Source organism: Heteronotia binoei, chromosome 1, assembly GCF_032191835.1.
Source record: "Heteronotia binoei isolate CCM8104 ecotype False Entrance Well chromosome 1, APGP_CSIRO_Hbin_v1, whole genome shotgun sequence".
Taxonomy (NCBI): domain Eukaryota; kingdom Metazoa; phylum Chordata; class Lepidosauria; order Squamata; family Gekkonidae; genus Heteronotia; species Heteronotia binoei.
The window spans coordinates 257,849,673-257,860,337 of record NC_083223.1 but is presented as its reverse complement, the minus strand read 5'-3'; the positions used below and the strand labels follow the sequence as shown (position 1 = coordinate 257,860,337).

General features: G+C 45.9%; 1 protein-coding gene across 2 annotated transcripts; it reads right to left on the bottom strand.

Moving 5' to 3' along the window:
• Positions 1-677: 677 nt before the first annotated feature.
• Positions 678-5,733, bottom strand: LRRN4CL (LRRN4 C-terminal like). Of its 2 annotated transcripts, none has more exons than XM_060260420.1 (2): positions 5,345-5,733; positions 678-1,532 (listed from the first exon to the last, which is right to left on the bottom strand). In XM_060260420.1, exons 1-2 carry the CDS (start codon positions 5,353-5,355, stop codon positions 803-805), a joined length of 741 nt encoding a protein of 246 aa, XP_060116403.1. In that variant the 5' UTR covers positions 5,356-5,733; the 3' UTR covers positions 678-802. The 2 variants fall into 2 exon arrangements, with proteins under 2 accessions (XP_060116403.1, XP_060116402.1); XM_060260419.1 differs by having other exon boundaries at positions 678-1,665; positions 5,349-5,733.
• Positions 5,734-10,665: the final 4,932 nt, after the last annotated feature.

The window sequence follows — 10,665 nt, the reverse complement described above, 5'->3', positions numbered from 1 at the left end:
TCTCAAATAAAATAACCGCCTCTGTGTTTCTTAGGGTTGCCAAATCTGGGTTTGGATATTCCTGGAGATTTGAGGGTAGATCCTGGGGAGGACAGGGATTTAAGTGGGTTATAATGCCATAGAGTCCACTCTCCAAAGTGTCTATTTTCTCCAGGGGGACTGATTTTTGTCATTTGAAGATCAGTTTGTAATCCCAAGAGAGCTCCAGGCACCACCTGGAGGTTGACATCCCTAGTGTTTAACCCCATCACATTTGTACCGCCATTATTTCCTTTATAAACATTAATAATAAATACATAAATAGACAGCAATCATACAATATCCTTCTATTAAGGAAGTCTTTGCATTCCTATGGCGTGCCTCCAACCCCTCTAGTTTTTGGTCACTCTAAGAAGGCAGAATCCGGAGTTTTCATGCTGGCTTGATGGATTGGGAAGGGGCTAAGTTAATCATGTGGTTTTTTTCCTCCCTGAGTACATTTAGTTGGCAATGCCTGAGATGTTGGCGCAATTGCCACTGTTGTGCATAAACCTTCCCATAAATCAAGATACATGCTCTTGGGGATGGATATACTGTATGCAGATTCAATACTGGTAACACAAAGTGGACTCCTCTTCCATCCCAGAGTCAGTGCCTGCTTTTGATAAAGCAGGGTAGGAAAAAGTTTTTCCCTTTCTGCCCCACAATATCTCAGACAGATTATACCTCCATGTCTGAAGACAAGAACCTTAAGAGCGTGTTCTTTTCCCATGCCTATAAGAAACGTCTGCATGGTCCATGCCACTTCAGAGTGGAGACCTTGTTATAATTGTTCCTCACTCCGGAAAGTGCTGTTTGTGGTGCCACCCAGGCCTGGCTCACCATCCAAGATATTGTCCCGGGATCCATGGAGCACATGTTTCTTCCGGCGCACGCAGAAATGCCAGACCAGGGCAGAGATCACCACGAGGATCAGGGCAGCGGCCAGCCCCACAGCTACATAGACATAGGGCATCTGACGGGGAGGGGTGCGGATCAGACGGCAGGGCCCGTGCTCCCGCTGTCCATCGTCTGTGAGGCTACGACCGGCCTGGTTGGAAGCGACAATGCAGACCAAATATTGCTTGTCGGGTAATAACCCCGATATCGTTGCCAATCGGAAGGTGCTGTTGAGGGCTGGGCCGGAGGCCGAGGCCTCCCCAACCACCTGGTATGTTACATGGTATTGTTCTACCGGAGAGGATGGTGCGCACCAATGCAAACTGACTCCAGCCTCGCTAATGTGGATGGTTTGCAGGTGAGGTGCTTCTGGGGCCACGTCAGGACTTGTGATCCCCGGACACAAGCACCCGCTGGCTCTTCGCAGCTCTGCGCAGGGTACTTGAAGATGGTGGCAGTGGTGGTAGTCACAGTGCGGAGGGGGTGTCTGTGGAGAGCGGGGAGTTTCCAGTGGATCCATGGTGAAATAGTCGTCATAATAATCTGTGTCTTCTTGAGAAGATTTGGCAGGAGCAGGTAGCGAAGGCTTGTCTTTGATCACCACCGGAGTGTTGCTCCTTGAGGGAGGTGAGTAGTTCTCTTTGAGGGGTACAGGCAAAGGGTGCCCAAAGCTTGTCGGGGAACCCCGAGGGCACAGCAGCAGGATCCAAATGGCTACCATAGATAGCCTTTGGACTCGCATGGTTCCTGTTAACAGAGAGAACAAACAGTTGAGGGGAGGGCAAAATGAGCGTGAGAAAGGAAGAGGCTCAGGAAGAGAACATCTGCTTCCCAAACAGAAGGCCCTAGCAGTTACAGGAGCTCAAGGCAGATGTGTTTTTTGGGGGGGGAAGAACTTTTGTCTGCTAGAGACCCTGGAGAACTGCTGCCAGTCAGAGAATATTGAATTATCTGGAACAAAAGTCTGACTATAAAGCAGCTTCATGCATATGCAATAGGATACTTATAAAACATGTGTGTGGACTGAACTGGCTAGGGTTCCCAGCTCCAGGCTGGAAAATTCCTGGAGATTTGGGGGTATAAGCTGGGAAGGAGGGACCTCAACAGGGTATAATGCCTGGAGTCCACCCTCCAGAACAGCCATTATCTCAAGGGTTACTGATTTCTGTAGTCTGCAAAGCATTTTTAATTCTGGATTCCATTTGGAGGCTGCAGAGCATTTGTAATTCTGGGAGATTGCCAAGCTCCATTTTCTTTTTGAGAGTGGCTACCCTAGAGTAGCCACACAAGTGTAGAAAAACCATAGCGCAGGGGTGCCCAAACTGTGGTTTAGGAACTACATGTGGCTCTTGAAGCCCCCACTGCCCTGTCAGCCAGCTTGATGAAGGTATTTATCTCTTTAAATTATGACTCCAAGCCAAGTCAGCCAGTGACTCAGAAAATGCATTTAAAATTAAAGTTACTTTCTTTTTACCTCCTTCCTTCCTTCCTTCCTTCCTTCCTTCCTTCCTTCCTTCCTTCCTTCCTTCTCTCAAACACCTGATGTTTATTCAATGTGGCTCTTACGTAAAGCAAGTTTGGCCACCTAGCACATGGTATTGTTGCAAAAGTTATTTACTTCATTTATAGATTCTCACATTGTGAATAAAAATTTGTTCTACTTCATTTACAGTTCACCTTTCTCACCAAGACTCAAGATGGATTACAACATATAACAATTTGATCAGACAGGATTTATTATTGCATTATTTCATTTATACCCAATTCCCCCACCACCAAATGGGGACCCCCAAAGGGGCTTAACATCATTCTCTTCTCATCCATTTTATCCCTCAGGTCAACTGTGTGAGGTAGGTTAAGACGAGAGAGAGTGACTGGTCCACACAGTGAGCTTCCATAGCAGAGTGGGGATTCGAACCAGGGTCTCCCAAGATCCTAGTCTAATGCTCTTAACCACTACACCATGCTGGTTTATGAAACCTAGAAGTTATCATTGACTTTCAGTTTCCTTTGCATCAAAAAAGCAAACTTCTCCTAATGATATGCTTGAAAGTGTGTGCAGACCATGCTTGGTGAAACCTCAGGTTAATTATTGAGTAAGATTGTCAGTGGCTGAGTCAACAGAACATAGTGCGAGACCTCCCATCAGGGTTGCCAACCTCCAGGTGTGGCCTGGAGATCTTCCAGGATTAACATTGGTCTTCAGGTGAAAGAGATCAGTTCCCCTGGAGACGGTGGCTGTTTTGGAAAATGGATTCTTACAGCATTATGGTCCAAACCTGCCCTACCTTGGCTCCATCCCCAAAATCTCCAGGTATTTTCCGAGTGAGAATTGGCAACCCTACCTCCCCGTGACTCTCTTTAGGATTTACAAAAAGGAACTGTTTGCATGACTTCAGCACTACTTTTTTAAGCACTGAGGACACCATGGTCTAGCTGCTGCCCGAGAAATAGTTTGTTCTGCCTCCCCGAAACATAATCTTTTCCTTCACATTCCAGGGAATCAACACAGCAATCTCTCCTCCTTCCAAAGTTCACGCAAACACAGACAACACAAACATCCTTCTGTTGAGGTTCCTGTGGAACTCTGAGAACAGAAAAAAAAAGCCCATCTGAATTAGGCAAAAAACTCCATCTAATCTAGTGGTTTGTTTCTGGCTGTGGGAAGTTCACACACAGGGCACAAAGGAAAAATCTCACTTTTCTCTCTCCTCCCTCCCCTTGCTGCTTATTCCCCTTGGCTTTGCCTTCAGAGGTAGCTTGCCTCTGAACATGGAAGTTTAATTAGCATGCTGTTCGCATGTACGGCACTGCAGATGGTTCATGAATGGAGAGAGTGGGACAGGATGACATAATCTGCCTTGGAATGGTAGATTATGTAATTCTATTCCTCTAACAAGGGTTATTTTTTCTTGCTGACATTTTTTGAATGATTATTAATTGTTTATGGGGGATTTGTGTGTGGGGGGGGGGTCTTGCCCAATAATATATTTTTGTCTCCATTTTGTGTTTTTGATTCACATCCAGCCTGAAAAGGAATTCTGAAGATCTCAGACATTTCCACATCAGTCTGTGGAAATGGCATTTCCACATCAGTCTGTGGAAACTGGCATTTTAACAAAAGAAAAGCAGATGACATTTACATTTCTGTACCAGATTATCAAGTACCTGAAGGAGCTTCACCTAAACTAGAGTGTTAGCTGTTCTTGGCACATTCCCATAAAACTAGTTTGTATTCTTAGCCCATCAGAGCTGCCAGATAGACAAGGGGTTGTCTAAAACCACCAAAATATGTGGTGGCTGGCGGTCTCCTGGGATTCCAGTTGATCTCCAGACAACAGAGGTCAGTTCCTCTGGGGAAATAGCCACTGTGGAAGGTGGACTCTGTGGCACTGATCTTGGGCAAGTTACTCTGTCTCACTTCCACTCACCTCACAGGGATGTCATTGTGTGAGGAGAAAATAAGGACTGCCTACTCCCATATGAACCTCACCAATCATTCTGGTGATCTTCAGAGGTCCTCTTCAGAGGTGATCTTCAGACAGTAGATGGATGGCATCCTGAGAAATAGCCTTTTCAGCTGTAGAACAAAAACTTTGGCACCCCCTCCCTAGAGAGATTTTTCTCCCATCCTCCCTTGTCTTCCACCAGTGGATGAAGACTTTTTTTAAACATTTTGATCTGCTTTCAGTGGCCGTCCTCCCAGGTTGTGTATTTGTGTTGGTAATTTTATTTGTTTAAAATATTTAATTTTCATTAACCTGAATTTTAACACAGTTTTGATTGTTCACCACCTTGGGGACCCTATGTTGGGTGGAAAGGTGGCACACAAATGTTTTAAATAAATAAAAACAGAGGAAGGGAGAAAGACGTAAACAGCCTTGGGTCCCTATTAGAGAGAAAAACAAGGTCTAAATAGCAGTAAAGCCTTTTCATCTCTAAAAGTTAGCTGTTGAGAGATGAGATAAGCAGTGTCTGGAGAAAGACAGGCAGCGATGCTACAATCCCCTACAGCTTTGTCTGTCTGTCTGTGAAGATCCCCCAGAATTAAAAGCAGTTCAGGAGAGGAGGATGTTGTAAGCTGCTTTGGAGTATAACAAAATTAACAAAATCAAGGTATAACAAAATTAAACTGATAAATAAAACATAAGACTGTATCCTGGGCCATAGCCTCGATCAAGGGAGGCCAACGGTAGCTCTCCAGATGTTTTTTGCCTACAACTCCCATCAGCCCCAGCCATTGGTAATGCTGGCTGGGGCTGATAGTTGTAGGCAAAAAACATCTGGAGAGCTACTGTTGGCCACCCCTGGCCTAGATCACATTCTAACCGAGTCTTGCTGCTCACACTCTCTTAGCCCAAAGCAGTGGCGTTCACACAGTGTGAACACAACAGCAGACAAGCATGTCACTCTCTTTCATTTTAACTCACCTGGCATCCTCAGGTGGACAGGGGAAGCTGGCTTTGGATTGCTGGGCAACAGAGGTATCAGTCCAAGGGTCTCCAGGACAACAGCAACAATGTGGTATCTAAGCAACACAACAGCCAGTCACCAAGGCAGCAGGGCTGAAGGACAAAAAGTGATGTAGTGCCTTTTGGAATGACAGACCTGCTTGAGAGTATCATTCAGTCCTACAGCCTGCTGGCTTGTGGTGGGAACAGGAGCTGCCTGTGTTGGAGGTCCAACTCTTGTAGAGGTCCAACTCTAGTAGAGGTCCAGTTCTTGGTTGGAATGCCTTTTGATGTCCTAAGCAATGCGCCACCTGTGGCAGAGACGGATCCTTCCCTGCCTGGAAGGAGCACACTTGCCTTCTGTTTGAACTGCTGCAGAGGAAAAGTTTTATACCCTTCTCTGTATGACCTCATCCCCTGAGCTTCTTCCTCTCCCCACCCCTTCCCAGCCAGCAGGAATTAGCAAAAGGCAGCCAGAGGGGTGGAAAATCGCTGCTGCCCCATGTTGGGCCCCCCACTGCAGGTGTCTGCAAAGAAAACAAAACTGTGCCTTATAAGGGTTTTTTTCTTAGCAAGGTTTTCCCTCTCCCCTGTGAATTTGTGAGATTAACAAGAGAACTGGGGAAAGAAAGGAGGGGGAAAATTAGCCAGAGAAAAGGGAGACAGAAGGGTGGCACCCCTGAGGGAGAGATTCTTCCTGGAAGGTTGACTGGACAAGCAGAACACTCATCTCAGACAGACAGTTTTTGCTGCTGGCTGAGCTCTGACCTGGGGCTATATATTCACCTAGAGACCAGACACTCCACCCAGTCGCTAGGCAGAACAGCTCTCAGGATAGTCTTTTTCTCACCAGTACAGGCAAGCCTGCCAACTAAGGAAGATCATTAAAAGGTGACTTTCCATGAGTGTAGTATTCCCATATCAGAGATGAAGAACTGCCTCAGTCTCAGTTTTTTTTTTTTTTCATCTGTAAAAATGGACTACTACTCTGCAAATGAGGATGGTGGAACCCAAGGGCACAGTCTCTCAATCCAACAGGCATCACACAGGGTTGCCAGTCTCCAGCTGGGGTATGGTACATAAATTTGGAACACTCCGTGAAGGTTTTAAGTAATATATATATATATAGTCAAAAAAACAAAATTATCCACAACGTTTTTCAGATATTTAGAAATATTTTACAGTCCATTTTTCAAAAACAATATACAATGTTCTTTTTTTTTTTTTAGTTTGTAGGACTTCCTGAATTTCAGTAATTCTCAACCAGGTGTGACTGCAGTTCCCCAACAGGTGTGGCTGCAACCGGACTGCTTCCGTCCACTTTCGGAGTAAATCCTTCCTCAGGCAGTTCACCAAGGGATACAGTATTTCAATTGGCACTGCTCAGTCTCTCCAATGGATCTAGCATGGCTCCACACTTCTATTTGCCCTCAGCTTCTCTTGAAAGGGCTGCAAGTAGAATTTCCAGGTGGGGGCAGGGGATCCCCTGGTTTGAAGGCCCTCTCCCCACTTTGGGGTTATCAGAAATCAGGGAGGGGGGAGGAATGGGAAAGTCTGCTGAGCACTCTATTATACCTTATGGAGACTAGTCTCCATAGGATATGGAGAATCGATCGGTGGATATTGGGGGCTCTGGGGGGCTGTTTTTCGAGGTAGAAGCACCAAATTTTCAGCATAGCATCTGGTGCCTCTCCTAAAAAAAAAACCCACCCAAGTTTCAATACGGTTGAACCAAGGGGTCCAATTCTATAAGCCACAAAAGAAAGTGCCCCATCCTCCATTATTTCCAATGGAGGGAAAGCATTTAAAAGAAATGTTCCTTTAAATGTGATGGTCAGAACTTCGTTTGGAGTTCAATCATGCTTGTCTCAACCTTGCTCCTGGCTCCACCCCCAAAGTCTTCTGGCTCCACCCCCAGAGTTCCCAGATATTTCCTGTGTTGGACCTGACAACCCTACATCACCAAATATAGGGTGGTGCAGTGCCAGTAAATTTGCCAACTGCTGCTTGGGAAAACCCCTGGAGATTTGGGGGTGGAGCCTGAGGAGGGAAGGGGCCTCAGTGGAGTACAATGCCATAGATTCCACCCTCCATAGCAGTCATTTTCTCCAGGGGAGCTGATCTCTCATCTGGAAATCAGATGTAATTTTGGGAGAGCTCCAGCCCCCACCTGGAGGCTAGCAAGTTAGCAACCTTAAGCATTAGTTAGATCAGGACTTGTTAGGTCCAGTTCAAATCCCCACTCTCTTATGAAGTTCAGTTGGGCAATTTTGGGCTAGTAGTCAACTCAGCCTAACCAATCTCACAGCCCTGTTGTGATGCTAAAACAGGAGGAAGGGAAATTTATGCATGTTGCCAACAAAGTCTTGGAGAATGGGTGGAATAAACATTAGATAGAACAAGAGGTGCCATATTTTTCTCAGCCCAAGGCAGAGTTTCTGTGCTTGACAGAAAGAAGTGTGACATTAAACTCTCCCCCGCCCACATTACTGTGTCTCCAGGAAAATTGGATCCTGTTGAAAGTCAATCCCCTTTCCAAGCATTGAGCTGTGTAGGAAGCCAGGAACCTTAAATCAAACAGGGCGGTTCCAGGAGCAGAGGATTCTCAAGATGTACAGCAGCAGGTACCTGCTGGTTCCAAGACTAAGAGGCAAAATAGATGTGGGAAATAAGGAGCAATTAAAAAATATAATTTACAGCAGCCTGTATCATGCCTTGATTCCTGCCCCCTTCCCGGAGATCTAAAAGAGTCTAGAGTGGAAGGCGGGTGCACACACCCAATTTAGATTAGGAAAAAAGCAGTGTTATGGGTCTGATTAAAACCAGAGTCACTCACAGCACACACATACACAAGGGTTTTGAAGTTTTTGTACAAAAGGCCAAGAGATCAAATGATGTATTGCTTGTACCCTGTGCGATTTGATCTTAAATGATTGCACGGGAGAAATGCTAGCCAAACCTTTGGTATCCCTCCCACTTGTCACTTCATGAGAGTAAAACTGGAGCCAGAGTTTACACACTTTCTCCATCGGCTTTCAGAGCAAGGGGCAGGGAGGGAGAGGGATCCTCTTCATAACTATGGAACAGCACAATTGAAGAAGAGAAGCACAGCTGGTTTTTATACCCTGCTTTTCTCTACCCGAAGGAGTCTGAGTGCCTTACAATCTCCTTCTCTTCCTCTCCCCACATCAGGCACCTTGTGAGGTAGGTGGGGTTGAGACTGGCCCAGCAGGCTTCACATGGAGGAGTGGAACCCAGTTCTCCAGATTAGAATCTGCTGCTCTTAACCACTATGCCTCACTGGTTCTCAGTAAATGAATACCTTGGTGCAGTGGTTAAGAGTTGGGTGACCTAAGAACATAAGAGAAGCCATGTTGCATCAGGTCAATGGCCCATCCAGTCCAACACTCTGTGTCACACAGTGGCCAAATAAACCAGGTGCCTTCAGGAGGTCCACCAGTGGGGCCAGGTTACTAGAAACCCTCCCACTGTGCCCCTTCCAAGCACCAAGAATACGGAGCATCACTGCCCCAGACAGAGAGTTCCATCTATACCTTGTGGCTAATAGCTACGGATGGACCTCTGCTCCATATGTTTATCCAATCCCCTCTTGAAGCTGGCTATGCTTGTAGCCGCCGCCACCTCCTGTGGCAGTAAATTCCATGTATTAATCACCCTTTGGGTGAAGGAGGACTTCCTTTTATCAGTTCTAACCTGACTGCTCAGCAATTTGGGCCAGTCCTAGTTCTTTCAGAACTCTCTCAGCCTCGCTTCCTTCACAAGGTGCCTGTTGTGAGGAGAGGAAGGCAAGTGTAAACTGTGCCAAGACTCCTTCAGGTAGTGAACAGCAGGGTATAAAACCAACTCTTCTTCATATCCCTACACCATATTTTTCATGTCCCAGATTAATTTGTTCAAGTTATCCCCCCCTGACTGATCTCTTGGACCCTCGTTTTAAAACTCAGACAAACCCAAAAACCCTCTTTTTTCCTGAGTCAGAGGAAAAGACGTTCAGTCATAATTAAGAAATAAATGCTTCAGGATATGCCAGAAGGGACGTAATCTGGGACAGTGGAACATTAATTAGTTTTCAGAGAATTAGAGACAGACAATACGATTGACACATTTTAAAGGAAAATGAGCCTGCATTTCATTTGTGCCGAGTCATCGCCATGAATTTTCTGACTCAGCATTGGCAAGCGTGCATTCCTGAATGAATGCAGATGCCAGCAAATCAGGGCTTTGGATGAGGTTGAATCATCCAGCAAGTGTGATTAAGCTTCAAAAGAGCACCAAAGACCCCAAAGCTGTTCCTACTCCCCCATGCCCATTCTGCACTATGTGCTTGGCACAAACTGCACTGAGAATTCCATTGTCATTGCATCACTTTAGAATGGAGGGTTGGTCATATCTATTTTGTTCCAAAGAGACACCTTCCTCAATGCATGTAAGCTGCGGTTTGTGCTGAACAGAGAATAAGCAAGAGGTGTTGACAGGGGGAGGACTAGCAGGCATGGAGGAAAGGAAGCTAGACCGCCCCCCCCCCCCCATGTGGAAAGGCAGAAGTGGACAGGTCTTTCCAACTCAGAAATAAAGTTAATTAGATTTGAAGGGGTTGATCCTCGGCTTAGAGTCTGCTCTGCTTCCATATGGCATCTCATTAGTTTTTTCTACCTACTGGCAGTTTTGAATTGTGATTTTCATTTGAAGCTTTTTGTGTATTTTATGCATTTCTATGGTTTTGGTTTTTGCCAGCACCCAATTCATGTATCAAGAACAAACAAAAACTTGTTTCTGATGGGCAGAGACCTGCTTAATTGTGGGGCTCATTCCTTCTGCCTTGGGATTTCAGCCACAGTTCTAGCCCATTCAGAATTTCTTTTTAAGAGAAACTAAGAAATTAACACTTCCGCTCCTTAGGGCATCTGGCTCTGGACCTCCCACCAAATGGGAGTCTCCAGCAACTTCCAATCTCAGGCTGCCACACAAGGCAAAGCCACACTCACCAACAATTAATCAGCCCTGAACAATTTTTCATTTTCCATAGTACAGCCTCTGCTTTGCATGCGGAAGGTCCTAGGTTCAATCACCAGCATCTCCAGTTAAAAGGACCATACATTATGCTATGTGAAAGACCTTCTGCCGGAGGCCCCGGAGAACTGCTGCCAGTCTGAGTGGACAATACTGATCTTGAACCAAGGGTCCGATTCAGCATACAGCAGCTTCATGTGACATGCAAACTAAGCTCCTCACTATTTCTACCAGGAGAAAGACTGTGACCCCTGAATCTCCCAGC